Here is a 17,767-nt window from a genome sequence, read left to right as displayed (position 1 = left end):
GCTTCATCCTGTCTCCTTATTCTCTTCTGATGTGTGTGTACGTCAGCACCGGACACACACAGGCTGAGTGACCTGCACTGGACAGAGTGTGTATGTATGTGTGTGTGTGTTTACTTACAAAACTTTCCCCATACTGTAAATGAGCTAGCTAAATCCTCACTTTGAGGATGTCTTCAGTTGAAAAAAAAAAAAAAAAAATACTTTTCAAGTTTTCCTTTAGGGTCAGGGTTTGGGTTAGTCTGCAGTCATTATAATCAGCTTTGTATGAAAACAACAGAAGTCTATGGGATGACCCATTTAGATAGTTAAGTAAAAATACAGTATTTGTGTGTGTGTGTGTGTGTGTGTGTGTGTGTGTGTGTGTGAGTGTGTGTGTGTGTGTGTTTGTGTGTGTGTGTGTGTGTGTGAGTGTGTGTGTGTGTGTGTGTGTGTGTGTGTGTGTGAGTGTGTGTGTGTGTGTGTGTGTTTGTGTGTGTGTGTGTTTGTGTGTGTGTGTGAGTGTGTGTGTGTGTGTGTGTGTGTGTGTGTGTGTGTGTGTGTGTGTGTGTTTGTGTGTGTGTTTGTGTGTGTGTGTCTTGTATGTCAGGTTTTGACACTGTGTGACGAAATGTTCTCATAAGGATAGTAACAGTTTTTTTTTAAACAAATTTCAAGGTAATATAACACAATGGATAATGTTATAAATGGACACTAAATTATTAAAAAAAAATTAAAATATTAAAAAGTTTGCTAAATTTACACTGCCACTTAAAAGCTCAAAGCTGATTTTTTTGGTTGAAAATTAACAAAGTGCCATAACTGATTGAGGACATAAAAAATCAGTGTTCAAAATAATGTCCTTGCCTTACCCCGATTCCCTACGGTAAGCCTGCAGAAATTATTTGTATTTTGAGCTGTTGGGTCGGATAACGCAGGCTTACGTCATTCATCCTTGCATTATTACGTCATGCCCATAAACACAGAAAAGAAGTTCTAACAGAAAGACTTGAGATTATTTAATCAAATAACATAATATCAAAATGAAAATAGCACATTTTGACTCTGGCTCTGAATATCTCACAGTCATTATCACACAGGTGATGTTCAGGTAAGCTCAAATCATGAGATTCATCCACCAGAAGAGCAGTGGCAAAACAAACCTCACGTAAAGTGTTCTTCCACAAATTGCTTGCAATTTGAGCTTCCAACCACAAATGTCGCTAGAGAGTGTAAGGTTCTGTAGTACAGTTTTAAGGTGAAAACGCGTCATCACAGTCTAAAAGTGTCTACTGTGGCGAGCAGCCAACAGTTCTCAGGAGGAAAATAGATTAATAAACATTCTACATTAAATTTCTTAATGAAAATGCAAAAATGTAGAAAGGTTTGTGTGAAGGTTAGGTTTAGGGTTAGGGTTAGGGGACAGAAAATATTTTAGCTCAGTATATAAATAAGAGAAGTCAAAGAAAGTCCCCACCATGATAGAAAGTAAACATGTGTGTATGTTGAGTGTATGAGAGGCATCCATGTTTTCCCTCAGGCTGTGCCACAGGCAGTTCATCATGGGGCTGCTTCCTCAGGGGCCTGATGCTCATACTGTCTCATTAGACACATCTATCCAAGGGAGGAGCTCTCTCTGTTTCTCTCTCTCTCTTTTGATTTCTCTCCCTCTCCAGCTCCTAGCATCTATCTATCTATCTATCTATCTATCTATCTATCTATCTATCTATTCATCATCTGTCTGTCTGACTGTCTATCTATATATCTCTCTGTCTGTCTGTCTGTCTGTCATTCACAGGTCTGGACTCAAGTTCTACTCATGCTGTAGCTCTGCATAATAAACTGATCATACCGTGTGTATGAGGTGCTAATTGTCATTCAGCAGTGGTGTGGGTGGGTGTGTGTGGTGTGTGAAGGTCAGTGAAGATCTCTGCACTGTTGCTGTCTTTTCCACAAACCTTTGATCTTCTGCACTGTCCTGTCAGAACTGTCCTGACAGCATACAGAACATCACACACACACACACACACACACACACACACACACACACACCTGTGGAGGTATCCACACATGTAACTTGCTCTCTCTCAAACTGTCACACACACACACACACACACTCAAGGTCAGGTAAGTCTGACTGTAGTAACTCATCTGCAGATCATGGAGAACAGAGAGTGTCACTAAAAACTATTAATCAATTATCAATTCATTAATTAAAAAAGAAATACGTAAATACATAAATCATTTAAACTTTTTAAATTGACAAATAAATAGTCATTTTTCAAATTGATATTTAATGCATGTTTAAAAATGCAGTTAAATATAACAAGTAAATAATAATTTTAAATGTTGTTAAATATACCAATTAAAGGATCATTTTAAGGGTTAGTTCACCCAAAAATGAAAATTCTCTCATCATTTACTCACCCTCATGCCATCCCAGATGTGTATGACTTTGTTTATTCTGCAGAACACAAATTAAGATTTTTAGAAGAATATCTCAGCTCTGTAGGTCCATACATTGCAAGTAAATGGGTGCCAAAATTTTGAAACTCCAAAATCCACATAAGGACAACATAAAAGTACTCCAGACGACTCTGGTGGTTAAATCTACATCCATAGCGATTTGATAGGTGTGGGTGAGAAACAGATCAAAATTGAAGTCCTTTTTCCTTCACTTTCACTTTCTTCTTCTGTTTTTGGTGATTTACATTCTTCGTGCATATCACCCCCTACTGGGCAAAGAGGAGAAGTTATGATCAAAAATGACTTAAATATTGGTCTGTTTCTCACCCACACCTATCATGTCTGTCTGAACACATGGATTTAACCACTGGAGTCATATGGATTACTTTTATAATACCTTTATGTGGATTTTGGAGCTTAAAAGTTTTGGCACCCATTCACTTGCATTGTATGGACCTACGGAGCTGAGATATTCTTCATTTGTGTTCTGCAGAAGAAAGAAAGTCATACAAATCTGGGATGGCATGAGGGTGAGTAAATGATGAGAGAATTTTCATTTTTGGGTGAACTATCCCTTTAAGCATTTTTAAAATGCAACTTTACATTTTTAAAAGCATTTGCCTGTTACTTTTTTGTGCCATTTACCAACACAGTTAAAACTGTTATTGAACAGTTGAATGTTTGAAGAAATATGTCGTGTAGTTGTTATGCTGTTTTTAAACACGGACTGCCATCTCTGAAATTCACAATAAAAAGTGCCTTTCTTTTCTCTGTCTGTCTCTCTCTCAGTACAAGCAAGTGGAGCAGTATATGTCCTTCCATAAGCTGCCAGCGGACATGAGACAGCGGATCCATGATTACTATGAGCACAGGTACCAAGGGAAGATGTTTGATGAAGAGAGCATTCTGGGTGAACTGAATGAACCGCTGAGAGAGGTGAGAGCATACAGATGCATGCTGGATCAAAATACTCTCACCTACAAACACACACATTATGCCCTCTGTTTAATTTATTGGTTTGTCTTAACCAAAAACAATCAAGACATTAACTGGGCTTCTGTCAAAGACATTAAATAACGACAATTATTGGCTATGTGTGTAATAGTATAGTAGCACAAAATGGCTCAGTAATGGCATGAAGTTTTTTAAAAATGCAAAATAACTGTATTTCTGAGATGAATAAACATGCAACGGAATGAGGTCATGTGACGATGTTTCACATACTATAGTATTTATAGGCAAAAGTAGGCAGCATACAGTGTATACTGTGCTGTATGAAGTAAGCAGTAAGTTAAACATCCCGTACATGGCCAGTGATCTGAAAATTAACAAGAGACATAATTGTTTTCATCCACTGGATAGTAGGAATGTTTAGTGTAACGCTGGTCTGATTGGAAAGGTGATGCCATATATGCCTGATCTCCTTAGCTTCCTGTTTTGCTTTGCAATTTACAGGAGATTATAAACTTCAACTGTCGAAAGTTGGTGGCATCTATGCCGTTGTTCGCCAACGCGGATCCTAATTTTGTGACATCAATGCTCACCAAACTTCGCTTCGAGGTCTTCCAACCTGGAGATTACATCATACGGGAAGGAACTATTGGAAAAAAGATGTACTTCATCCAGCATGGTGTCGTGAGCGTGCTCACTAAAGGAAACAAGGAGACCAAGCTGTCGGATGGATCATACTTTGGAGGTACAAAAGAAATTACAAACATCACAAAACAAAAGGGGATCAAACATCCACACAAACACTCAGCTGAACAACTTCTCCAGCTTTAATATTCATAATGATGGATTAGCCAAAACAAAAGCTTTTTGCCCAGATTCATCTAAGATTTTGGGACAGTCACAGAAATGTGGAAACGTAGCTGATAAGTGCCCCATTTCTGAGACATTAAAACAGACGAGTAGCAGGTATTGCTGGGGTTGTTTGGGGATGTTTCATTTTTTTGGTACTGACACAGCTGTTCAAAAACAAATATTTTCTAAGCATTCAAAACAGAGAAATTCACAGATACAAGAAATAACCGCTCAGTTCTGTCATTTGAACGATTCCCTATGCTGCTGTATGATTGATGAAGAAATGTTTGTTTCCTGTTGTGACACAAACATGCAATTTTATATTTTATGAATAAATAAATATGAGAAACTCAGACACAGTCAGTGCTTCAAAGAAACGTGAAACCTGCAGGGTCAGGGGAGTGGGGTGGTTTTGAATTCAAGTTCAAACCGAGTGTGAAACCGATTTAGATGAGGTCAAAGGTCAAAACAAATGTGTGTGTTTGAGAATTTGTACTAACATTTGACTCATTTGCTTCATTTCATTCTGTGTTTTCTGTTTAAATAATGAGTAGTGCCACTGAGGCATTTAGCTGCATGTGACCTGCCCGTCCGTCGTTAATTACAGCGAGTGTACGCTGTAAGAGCCCTCTGACCTCTTCCCTTGGCAGCTCCACGGAAATAATGTAAAGATGGCATGCAATCTATCTTCAACAATGCCAGCGTTAATCAGCATTTCACATACAGGGTCTTGACTGCCAGCAGCTCACTGTCTTGGAGCTATTCCTGTAACCATTGCATGCAGGGAGATCTGGGAGAGGAACAGAAGCTGTGGAGACTTAGTTTCTAAACTGAGTTAACCACTTATTAAATTAATTTATGTAATGCCTCTTTAGGGGAATATGAGATTTTACTGCCCTGGTGTTGGACACTTGCTCTCTCTCTCTCTCTCTCTCTCTCTCTCTCTCTCTCTCTCTCTCTCTCTCTCTTTCTCTGACTCTCTCTCTCTCTCTCTCTCTCTGACTCTCTCTCTCTCTCTCTCTCTCTCTCTCTCTCTCTCTATAGCTCCATCCAAGCCTTTCTGCCTACTGCCTACATATGCAGCTGTTTTCTTAAACACAGTTCACACTGACAGCGAATGCATCGCTGGAGGTCGGCAAATGTCTGTGCTGTTGGTTGCTAGCAGGAGCTCCTCAGCAATGCATTGTGTCGCTGCTCATTTGCAAACTCTGCTCAACTTTGTTGCATCGCCAATGGTTGCTGTCACTCATGTCGCCTCAGATCGCCAACTCTCATTGAAAATGATTGACTTAATTCTTGTAATCTGTCACTACAAATAACTGTCTGTATAAACAACAGCTTAGTCAAACTAACTTTATGTTACGTTAATAAGCATGGAAATGCAGAGAACACACAAATATTTGACAAAATACTTCATTTTTAATCGCATTGAACAATTTATAGTTGATACTTCTTAGTACTGAATTAAATATATTTGAAGTTGACATTTATACCATCTTGTCTGCTATATTGGATTATTTTTTGTAACTACATGATACCTTTATAAACATGAAAATACACAGCACACACAAATATTAAACAAAATGGTCAATTTTTAATTGAATTGAACTATTTTTGATAATACTTTTCAATACTGAATTAAATATATTATAATCGACTTTTCTATCGACTCGTTCGCTATCTTGAATTAACTATTTTTGATAATTACATGAAACGTTAATAACCTTGAAAATTCATAGCACACACAAATATTGGACAAAATAGTCAACTTTGAATTACATTAAACTATATTTTGTTTGGTTAATTTTTCTTGCAACTACATGATTTGTTAATTAGCATGAAAATACACAGCAAACACAAATATTGCCTAATGTTTGGAACAGCCTTCATGTCTGGAGCGTGGCTATGATGCCTTAAAAATGCTATCTAGGTGCTAACAGGGTGCAAATTATGTGGGGGGGGTTGGAGGGGTTTGACACCCCTAATCAAGGCTTGAACCCCCATGAAGGAATATCAAGAGCCAGAGAAAAGGAACAAAGAGGGAATTTTTTACTATTTAGTGAAGAAAAGTTCTAAGTGCTGTGAATGAGATACAAAACCTGTGTTTATACAAAGAAACCCTAACATTCATTTTAAATCCCAATTAGTTGTGTAATAAAATATGATTAGAATTTGAAGTGCTTAATACAGCAGGCTACAAATCTAAAATAAATTTTCATTAATGTTTTTTACTGATATAAAAAGGTCTCTTATATACATACACTACCGGTCAAAGGTTTTGAAAGACTTACTCATTCTTTATTATAATTTTTTTTTTATTTTTTTATTTTTTTATTTTTTTTCACATTTTAGAATAATAGTAAAGTCATCAAAACTATGGAATAGCATAAATGGAACTATGGGAATTATGTTGTGACTAAACAAAGTCCAAAATAAATCAAAACTGTGTTATATTTTAGCATCTTCAAAGTAGTCACCATTTGCCTAGAATTTGCAGACATGTACTCTTGACATTTTCTCAACCAACTTCTTGAGGAATCACCCTGGGATGCTTTTTAAACAGTATTGAAGGAGTTCCCATCTATGTTGGGCATTTATTGGCTGCTTTTCTTTATTCTTTATTTTTTTTATTTATTTATTTTTATTAAATTTTAGTTTTGTAATGAAATAAATTAATATGTTGGCACAATTATATTTTTGTCTACAAAACTCATTTCAAACATTTTTAACATACGCCTTCAGATCAAAAGATTTTTAAGATCATGAGAAACATTTCAGTCAAGTGTTTCAAAACTTTTGACTGGTAGTGTATATGCAACATATATTTCAAAATATGACAAAAATTGGAATTTAAAATTGTACATAAATGTACAAATGTATGAACTCTAATTATATTTGTTCGATTATGGCAATATATCAGATTTCAATATCAGACAATGTAATAACTGCAACAGGCCTAATTATCGAATCCTCATTTGTGTTTTTAGTTTACAGATTTATTGCACGTCTATTTTAACCTTAGATAAGTTTTCTTGCATTGTTTGGGGCAGAAAATTTTGTGCAAAAGTGTCTTCCAATACCCGCAGGTTTCACCTAAATGTATGGTATTTTTGGCTTGCTAACTGCATATTCAGTTATTGTGCACTAAAATATTTAATGTAATGGCATTTACAACATAATTAACACAATTACAGAGGTATATAATGATGATTTGTGAGTTTTCACTGCAAAAAAAAAAAAAGAAAAGTGCAGCAAATTCAGTCATTTTGGGCCAAAAAAATGGGAAAAATGGGAAATACCAGGAAATTTTAAAATAATGATTTCCTGATTAAAATAATGATCTTAAAAAAATGATGTAGCATTATGGAAATGTATATTATGAATATATATTTTTCAAGTTATGCTCAGCGCTAAAATATTTTTGGCTAGAGATTAAATTAAAAATTGTCCAGAAATTGCGATCTCTAAAAACAATCCTTGTAACAAATTATTGGAAAAGTCATTGAAATGTATTGGTTGAAAGGTGTGGAAACCCTGTAGGTAAACAGCTCATTAGGTTTTGGAACAGAACGTTTCATAAATACTGTAAGGAACCCAGGAAAATTGAGTAAGCACTCGGAAACTCGCTGATGCGTGGGCTCATGTTTTAAGTGTAACAGATGAAAACACATGAATGCTCCATGATTCTCTTCATCGCGTTGAACATCAGTGATTTAAATGTAGAGGCTGATGTTAATTATGAACACACTGTAATCTGTATCATGTGTCCCGCACCGTGATGACATTGCAATGATGAGCTTTATATAATAAGAAGAGAATTACAGTTAAAGGAAAAGATTGCTGAAAATGTGTGGTGTTTGTGCAATGTGCTCTGGCTGCATAAGCAAAGGAGATGAGATCTGACAAAGCACAGAGATCAACAAACCATTAAACAACCTAAATATAAACCTACAATAACTTGAACCAAGCACAGACACAGCACAACATCCACAAACCATCAAATAACCTGCTAAACCTTAAAATACCATCAGCTCAATCGCTAGTTAAACAGTCAAATATACTGATTAAGCAAATATAACAGGATACCAGTCCATGCTAAAGCAGTCCAAATGCATAAGGCATTTCTTGAGGCTGAAACATCCAAGGAGAGACAACATCATCTTAAATCATGACACAACACAAGCAAAATCCTCAAATCATCCTCAACATACTGTAAACTTATATTTTCCCGGATATGAAGCTTTATGATGTTTCCTCTGCGTGAGATGATATAGACTGTGGATATTGTATTGTTTCTGTGTTCAGGTCTGGTTGTAAACATGAGCGAGCAATATTCTAAAACTGATCCACTTTGTGTTTAATGACAAAAACACCATCAGACAGCACTGTTAGTATAATCCACACACACATACTGTACTCCCATCATGGTAAACAAGACAAGTAGTCCATCAGATTATATCCTTGGAGTGATTTTGTTTTATTTTGGTGAGTCAGAGCGGCCGCACAGATCAGATGTTGCACGAATCACACTAATGGAAACGCTGCAGTGGGCTAAACTGAGGTCACTGTGACATCACACAAACATTCTGGAACAAATCTAGTGTCCGACCGTCATTTCATTTCAAAGACCTTTCCATACAGAGACCATTCAGTGATGTTACAATGTTTCAGTCTCTACAAGGATAATTTTATTGTGCAGAGGTTGCTCTTTTATAGCACAGGAGAGTTAAAAGTGTTCACAGTTATGTTTAATATTTCCTTAGGGGAAATAGAAACAGACAATTGTTGGCACTCAGTAAGAATATAGATAAAATTGCATAGCTACAAAATTAATATGGCTGGCATAGCTCAGATCATTTGCTCTTGGGAGGAATTAGTACAAGTTTTGATTGCAGACTTTGGTATCTAGGCAAATATGAGCACAGTATGAGACTACGAGCATGTTTACATGCACTTTAATAGTTTGATTTCAGTCAGACTAAAACAATAATTTGTGTCTTTAAAGTCTAAAATCTCACCTGATTTTTTGCTAAGTCGGTCTAACAGACCTAGAAAATGCGACTGATCCAGCATGTATACAATTTAATAGGACCAAAACTGGTCTCGACGTTGTGCGCATGCATGCTCCGAAAGACAAGTGATACATCTTGGGTTGCCAACCATCCCATATAATACTGATTCATCCTTATAGGGATTATGGGAAAATTGTGTTCCGTATTAAATCCAAATGGGAGACAGTTTGTCCCACATTTTAGCGTCTTACACCCAAACAACTGAGAACATTTGAGTATTTGTTTGCATTTGAATCATCTTCACATTCAATTGCCTATATTACAGATTAGAGTTGCAAACAAATGGCGAGAAATGGACCTTCAAACACAGAAACTTCTGCTATGACACTTGACAGTAGCGGAGGAAAGATCAAGGAAGATCAATGATAATTTGCTCATGTCTTCTGTAGTTTTTCGTCAAAACCAGAATTGACCAGACAGATGAATACTGTAGCTCAACTACACAAAAACTAGCTGTAGCTTCATTATACCTGCACATGTAAACATACTGATGGCTGAAATCTCATCTTAAACTCTAGAGGAGACATATGTGAGATTGCCAGGGTTTTTTTCTGAGGAGAAGCATCTAAGAAGCAGAAGACTTAACATTTATTCTCCATTTAGGAGATTTTAGAAGAAACATTTGAGACATTAAAAAGATCTCATTTGTACATTTTCTTTCCGACAGGTTATCATAACCACAGTTTACAGTTGCAGTATTCATATCAGGCTTTTAGCCTGAGGAAAAGATGACAGTACATTTGCACAGATCCTTAAATGAGTAAATTTACAAGTGACTCATATCTCTACTTTAGTTCTTATATGTAAAGACTATGAGTGGAATCGCTCTTGCTCTCTCGTGAAGTCAGTCTTATCTCTCCTTTGCTGTTCTCTGGCCATTGAAAAAGAGGATTTAGACAAGCTGAGTGCTCTCTCTGGCTGTGACCCAGAGCTTCCTATGCCAGTGCATGGGCACAGAAGCCACAACCCATGGCATAATCACGGGAGAAGCCCGCTGTGCCAGTCAAAGACCCTATACAGGCTCAGTCTGAGTCGCTGCAGACATACACATATTTGCAGGCACTGGGTGGATAGACCTAGTCACAGATATCCAAATGTCTTGGAAAGAGGCCTGGGTTTTACTGGAGGGCAACAGGGGGCTGTGTTTCCAAAACTCCACACCTAATTTTTGTGATCTGCCATGACATATGAGGTCTGCCAGTCCTCTAAGCTCTAGAAAGTGGCATTAAGTGCTTCAGTTGTGTGTGTGTGGGGGGGGGGGGGGGGGGGAATAAATGATTGTGAGCTCTGCCTTTTTTCCTTGATAGAAAGTCACTGTAATCTCTTTGTGAGTAGAGCAAGGATGAAACCAAATATTCAAGCCTGGGGAGACCAAATGTAAATGTCTGAGAATCAGTCATTGGGGAAAAAACTAAATTTCTGACCACTATTTTCAAAACTGAGACACTTAATGTCTGTTGTCATTACAGTCCTGTTGCAGACGGGAGAATACAATCAGAAGTGTGTAAAGAGACTAATCTCTACATACAGGTTCACGTCAACACAGAGGCGTCTTTGAAGAATGCCGTTAATTCTTGGAGAATTTGATGCAGTTGTCAGATATCTTGTGCTGGTTCAATTCAGTCACTGTCAGTTTGTCTACAGGAACAATGTGAGATGAGCAGAGAGTATAATTTATGTCAATTGGTGTAAACTGTATGTTGATGATTCTATTAAAGTCTTATATATGAGAAAGAAAAATGCTTTGTTCAGTTCTGTTTCAATACAGAAATGCAGGGAATTAATTCAAATTCAATTACTTAAAAAAAAATTGTGTGGAGATTTTGGATTGCAATTGAATTTTAATTTAAATAAAATTTCAGAATAAAAATTATTTTATCCCAGCAACCTTGCCAGCATGAAAATGCTTATAATATAATAAAATAAACGTATAATACATGTAATAAAATGTAACTTAATATAATAAAAAAAACGTAATTATAATAAAACAAAATACACTATTTTTAATATATAGATTATTACAGTTCTGTTGCTTGATGGTGGTCTTTGATGCTGATGTTAATATATGCTACAACACAATATATATTAATAGCTATGATGTGAAACACCTGTTCACCAGTTACTGTCTATATCACTGCACAGCACCTATAGAGACCAACTGTTAACCTTAGTTTACATGTTGGGAACTTTATGTTCTAGCAGATGGATGACACTTGATGAATGTGCTTAGTGAAATATTGTTATAATGACTATTTGTGCCCTTAATATTTGTATTTAAGGCATTCAATGCTATAGTGTTATATTGTGAATATCGTCAGTATAACTTAAATAATTCAGTTCAACTCTGCTGAACCATGACTATAATTACAATTAACCATGGCATCTCATACCTTAAAACTTATAATAAATTCTGTTCATATAGAAGGATTTTTAGAAGACATGTTGAACTGTTTTGAATAATTTACCAATATGTATAAGAATAAATAATCACAGTAACAAACTGAAATGAACTCTGATTTATTTATGTGTATGTCTTGTCCAGAGATTTGTCTGCTGACACGGGGTAGACGCACTGCCAGCGTTCGGGCAGATACATACTGCCGTCTGTATTCACTGTCTGTGGACAACTTCAATGAAGTCCTGGAAGAGTATCCCATGATGAGGAGAGCATTCGAGACCGTTGCTCTAGACCGCCTGGATCGCATCGGTAAGATTTTAAAACCTGGCAGTAGATGAGTCTCTTGGGATGTTTGTAATAGCATACTACCCACACTATTTCTTTGCTGTGTGTGAATTGGCTGTTTGCATATAAAATGCAAAAATGTGCAGTATACAGTACATGCCAGAATGCACTGCGTGAGATACTGTATCCAACAATGTCATGTGCTCAATCTTCCATTTCCAGTGTACTCCACTTCCATTCCCTCTTGTGTGTGTGTGATGTCTCAGAATAAGTGTCATTTGCCTTATTGAGTCAGTACTCAGCTCGTGAGGTCTTTCTATCCCAATGTGTTAGTGTTTCTGCTGCACACATTGTTTATTTTCCTCAGTAGGAGGGAAGACACCCTCCTCCGTTACCATAAACATCCACATCCAGCGCCATCAGCCAGCTCACAAGAGTAACAAGAACAAACTGAATCATTTCATAGCAGAGAGGGAAACACGATATGAGACTGCAAGCAAGCTTAATATAGAGGGCGAGAAGAATTTCCTTCTGGAGAAATGCCGCTGTATACAGTGTATACGATAAGAGATTTATAATTTTATAATGTCATAATTTTAGAGAAAAAACAAATCATTGACTATCACAAATGCGCATAGATTTTGGACAGTGTATGGTCGCTAAGTAAACCCATGCAAAATCTACAACCCCAATTCAGAAAAAGTTTGGGCAGTATGGAAATTGCTAATAGAAACAAAAAAGGAGTGACTTGTAAATTCTATTCACCCTGTGTTTTATTGAAAGCTCTACAAAAACACGTTATTTGATGTTTAACATTGTGAATTAACTTTATATATATATATATATATATATATATATATATATATATATAAATGATTGCAGAAAGCTCCAAAAAGTTGGGACTATCAAGTGTTTACCACAGTGTAACGTCACCATTTCTTCTAATAACACTTTTTAAGCATTTGGGCACTGAAGACACATGTTTGTTATGATTAGCAAGTGCAATTTCTCCCCCTCTCATCTAGCATGCATGTCCTCAGCTGCGCAATTGTACGGGGCCTTCGTTGTCTTATTTTTTGCTTCATAATGCACCACACATTCGCAACTGTGGCAGTATGTGGACATTAACATACCAAACCTTCTGTTGATATGTTAATATCATTCCTTGTTCATATTTTTCATCATATTTTTGTCCTGTTGTCTGTAGCAATTGTAAACCTACACTGTTTGTAGTCACTCGAAACACCCATCCAAATAGTGAAGACATCACAAATTAATTAAAGATTAAATAGATTTGTACAATTTGCATCTATCTGAGCATCTGTATTCAAATGAATCAAGGTTCACAGGTCCTTCATTTCCCTGCAATGTAGTCCTGACTAATCACAAATTCTCCTATCAGAAAATTGCCAACCCTGATCTAAACTCTAATCCAATTTGCAGAGCAAATTAATATGAAGAAAATTAGAATTATTGAATTATTATTATTACCAAGATGTTTCAAACAATATGCAATGTGGAGTTCTTGGAAGGATAATATTTCACCCTAGAAAAAGGTAACTACTGGCATATATTTAATATTATAATTAATTATTAAATATCTCACAAAAACCTGTCAATAAAATATCACAATTCTGGTTCATATTTTTTTGCATTGTAACATTATTTTTCTATTATCTGAATTGTAAGGTATTCACATGGTAGTATTTGTTGTACTGGTTTTATGCAAATGTTTTTTGTTTTTTTTTAAATCATTATACTTCACACAGTCATTTTTACTTTAATACTGAATCACAGTAATGAGAATGAGCTTAGTTATGGTACATCATACAAATTTTTTTTTTTTTAAATCCTATTTTCTCTAGGAAAATGTACTCATTTTTTATGTATTGTTTTGTTTTTGTTTTTTCTCTCTCTCCTGTTTTTGGGGTTAAATCAAGTTTAGTGCAGCTATTCTATGCATGAAATCAGGGGTAATCTGTAAAAAATAAATTTCAGTTGTGTACTGCCAGAAGATCAAAAGTCACTTGGGTCACTCCTCAGTGTGTTTACAGTTGTAAGTGATACTGTGTTTCTCCATGCAGCCATTACCAAACATAGCAAAGTGCCCTCTGCTTCTCCAAGCTCTTCTTCTCCTGTTATATCAGTCCTCTGGAACTTAGAGGTCATGTTTGCTCTGTCTTTTCATATTATTCGGCCTGTCTCCTCACTGTAAGATGCCCCTCAGTGTCTGATTGCGCTCTGAGCTGTCCTACGGCTAACTGAGGCGCCCGGAGAGAAGACAGAGACCGGTTTAACAGGGGTGATATGGCATATGAAAGGGAGGAATCAAAGGGGTGTTAAAGGGTGGACAGAATGTATAAAACACTAGTCTCTTTAATATTCAGGCTGTTGGCTGAGGGTGAATAATATCCTTTTTTGGTGGTTATAAGGACTTAAATATATATCTTTGAAGGAAGGGTGCAGTGCAGCTTAACATGCTTATGCAAGGCTTCATGGAACATGATAATTTTCACATAAACACTTTTTTAGATTGAGGCTAAAACCTAAAAAAATAAGACAATTAATGAAATACATAGAGAGCTCTACTGTCAAACAAAAGATTTGATAGATATGCAGTTGTTAACAAAGATTGTATTTTAAACTAATTCTGTAATTTAAGAGATGAAAAATGTTGCAAACCTACACACAACAATATACTGGGAACTACATGATAACATATTATTTTCAACTGCAGCATCTGATGTGTCTTCATGTACTTTATATTGTTTTAGTTAGAAATTCTGAATGCTTATTGCATTAGAAAAAGTGTTATGGCTCTACCATGGTAAAGGGATGCTATTAGATACTACTACCTTAATACTTTGAAATAAACACTGGCACTGAATGATTACCATATTCATACACCCTATTATTTACATGGTAAAATGTATAAAAGTGGTGTGTATATAAAAAGTACTATGGAATTACATGGCATTATGACCCCAAAAAATGGTATTACCATGGTACGTTTCGATAATTTTTGTTTGTGTTGCATAGTCTCGGAATCATAAAATAACTTGTGTCCTTCAAACTGCAGATTACTAAATTATATTTGTCTTTCATCCATTAGGGAAGAAGAACTCTATTCTTCAGCATAAGGTCCAGCACGACTTGAATTCAGGGGTTTTGAACTATCAGGAGAGTGAAATCATCCAACAGATTGTGCAGCACGATCGGGACATGGCTCACTGTGCCAACCTAATGCAAATCCCATCTCCACCTGCTCCACCTTCTCCAACACCTGTTATCTGGGCCCCACTAATCCAGGCACCTCTACAGGCTGCTGCTGCAACCACTTCGGTTGCTATTGCATTAACCCACCATCCCCATCTTCCTGCTGCTCTCTTCCGACCTCCTGTTTCTGTCCTGGGATCGAGGAAGGAGCCATCCAGCCGGTTGAAGAGGTTTCAAACTGTGGTACCGAAGTCAGGAGGCTCTGGATCAATTGGTGACTCCCCTTCCAGTTCGCCTTCAAAGCTTCTGACTGGGTTTGATACCCCTCTTCTCGCAACCCTTCAGACACAGCACTTGTCAGGTGCCACTGCTTTCAGCAGTACCAGCCAGCAGGCTTGCGGTAGCAGCTCACAGTCTGGGCCCGGTGGGGCATCTGCATTCCCATTTGGGAGCTTCCCTTCCTCCTCGACATCGCCAATGTCCAGTACCGCACAGCTCCATTCACAGCCCCGACAGAAACAGCCCATTCCTCCTAGCACCCCTCCACTGTCAGGACACCTCCAGAAAGGGGCGACAGCAGGTGCCCCAGGGGGAGGCTCTGGGAGTGTTATTGGGTATTCGTCAAGTGGAGCAACAGGTGGTGTGATTGGGGGAGCGCAAGGGGACCCTTCCGGTGGACTTTCAGCTGGTTGCTCTGGGGGCGGATCAGTTGACGTCGCAAGTGGGATCTTGTCTACAACCTCGTCAAATAATAGCCCTCTTTCCACAGGCTTGTTCAGTCATGCCCCTAGTCAGTTATTACATGGCCAGCCTCCATCAAAACCCACTCAAATGGGCTCCTTACAGCAGTTTGCTGGTGGAGGGGGCAAGACATCAACAGGGTTGAACATCTTGCATACTCCCCCACATGGATCCCCTTCTTCTAGCTATGCCCAAACCAATGACGGTTCTACATCATCACATACCCTACCCACTTTAGCCAGCCTACAATCCAGCTACCTTCCCCAACTTCCTTTAGAAAGGTCAGCGCTAGCTTCCCTGGCTCAATACGGCTCAGCTAACGCCTCACCTTGCTATACCCCTTTAGCCCCTAGTCCAACTATCCACAGCCCTGTTACAGGGAGAACTTTCCAATATAGTGACCCTTCCAGTGCAGGTGGCTCTCACAGCTCTCTGCTCCTACCCCAATCCTCCTGTCCTGGCCAGCTCCCAGGCCATCATGCCTCAGGGACGGACTCCCCACTGGGCCGCTTTTATGAGGATTTGAATATACTTTCCAGTTCCCACCCTTCACTAGTTATAGAGGGGGCCCAAGCTATGGGTCAGTCTTCCCCTCTGTCCATTATGGAGCCTGGTTACTGCCTCTCCCCCTATTCATCACCAATGCTTACGCCCAAGCCCTGCAGCTCGGTATCTGGGCATATGGCTACCCTGGTACAAACTTCTCCTGGGTCAAGAGCCCAGGCTCATTCTATAGGGACGTCACCTGCACTTTCTCTCCCGAGTGCCTCAGACGCCCATTCGTCTGAACTAGAACCACTACGTTCTAAACTTCCTTCCAATTTGTGAGGCTGAATCACACCCTCCTGTGCATCCCTGATCCCCTAATTCAGTAATAGCAATCTTCCTCTGTGTTGCATTTAAAAATGTCTTTCTTTATCTCTGTATCTACACTGTGTTTTTAAAATATCTAAATATTACTGTGACCAGTACCAAAGTAACCTAGAGATCTAGATTTCTCCTCTTTTGTTTGGCTTTGTTATTCTTCTTTTTCACTCATGAATATATACATATAAAGTATATGGAATTATATATTTAAAGATATGTTAATCAGTCTATAGGAGGGTGTGAAATGCAAAATATATTGAAACCTAAAGGACATTTGTTTTGTTTATTTTATAACTATGCCAAATTCATCCACAACAAATTGGTAATTATGACTGATATGGACAGGATACAAAGACTACTTTGCAAGATCCTATGCACTCAAGCCTGCATATAAAAACTGCTCTTTGTGTCCCAAAATACCTTTTTAGTCAACAAGACACCCTAAAGGAGATCACATATTGCTGATCTTGAATATAAGGGATTGTATTTAAGGGACTGTACCTATTTATTCATTGTATTGAGGTACAGAAGAGAACACTGGAAAACCAGAACATTTTCAGTCCACGTTCTCCTAGACAATGTTTATCTTTCTTTCTTTCTCTTCTCTTCTTTTCTTTTTTTTTTTTTGGTTTAACCACACTAGTAATATAAGTGTGCTTTGAGTGGGCTTCAGGGGACAGGGAGATGTTTTGGAAACAGGGATTTTTTTTTTTTGTTTGTTTTTGGTTTAACCACACTAGTAATATAAGTGTGCATTGAGTGGGCTTCGGGGGACAGGGAGATGTTTTGGAAACAGGGATTTTACAGCAGTGTCCCAGCTAAATCATAATTCACTTGTGTCTTCCAGGATCATATGCTTGTTGTTAGACATGAATGACATTTTAGCCCTGCAGACTGTGTCTGTGTGTGTGTGAGCGTGTGTGCATTTGTTCGTTCGTTACTC

General features: G+C 37.7%; 1 protein-coding gene across 1 annotated transcript in view; it reads left to right on the top strand.

Moving 5' to 3' along the window:
- The window catches only part of LOC127416585 (potassium/sodium hyperpolarization-activated cyclic nucleotide-gated channel 1-like), a 101,690-nt gene extending 84,905 nt beyond the window's left edge, over window positions 1-16,785 (top strand). The window contains exons 5-8 of the mRNA XM_051656001.1: window positions 3,232-3,378; window positions 3,898-4,138; window positions 11,860-12,024; window positions 15,113-16,785. Of these exons, the coding sequence (XP_051511961.1) occupies window positions 3,232-3,378; window positions 3,898-4,138; window positions 11,860-12,024; window positions 15,113-16,785 (2,226 nt within the window). The remainder of the gene's footprint in view (window positions 1-3,231; window positions 3,379-3,897; window positions 4,139-11,859; window positions 12,025-15,112) is intronic.
- Window positions 16,786-17,767: the final 982 nt, after the last annotated feature.

Source organism: Myxocyprinus asiaticus, chromosome 26 (assembly GCF_019703515.2).
Source record: "Myxocyprinus asiaticus isolate MX2 ecotype Aquarium Trade chromosome 26, UBuf_Myxa_2, whole genome shotgun sequence".
Lineage (NCBI taxonomy): Eukaryota > Metazoa > Chordata > Actinopteri > Cypriniformes > Catostomidae > Myxocyprinus > Myxocyprinus asiaticus.
The sequence above is the reverse complement of the archived record's forward strand: the minus strand, read 5'-3'. Positions and strand labels throughout refer to the sequence as shown.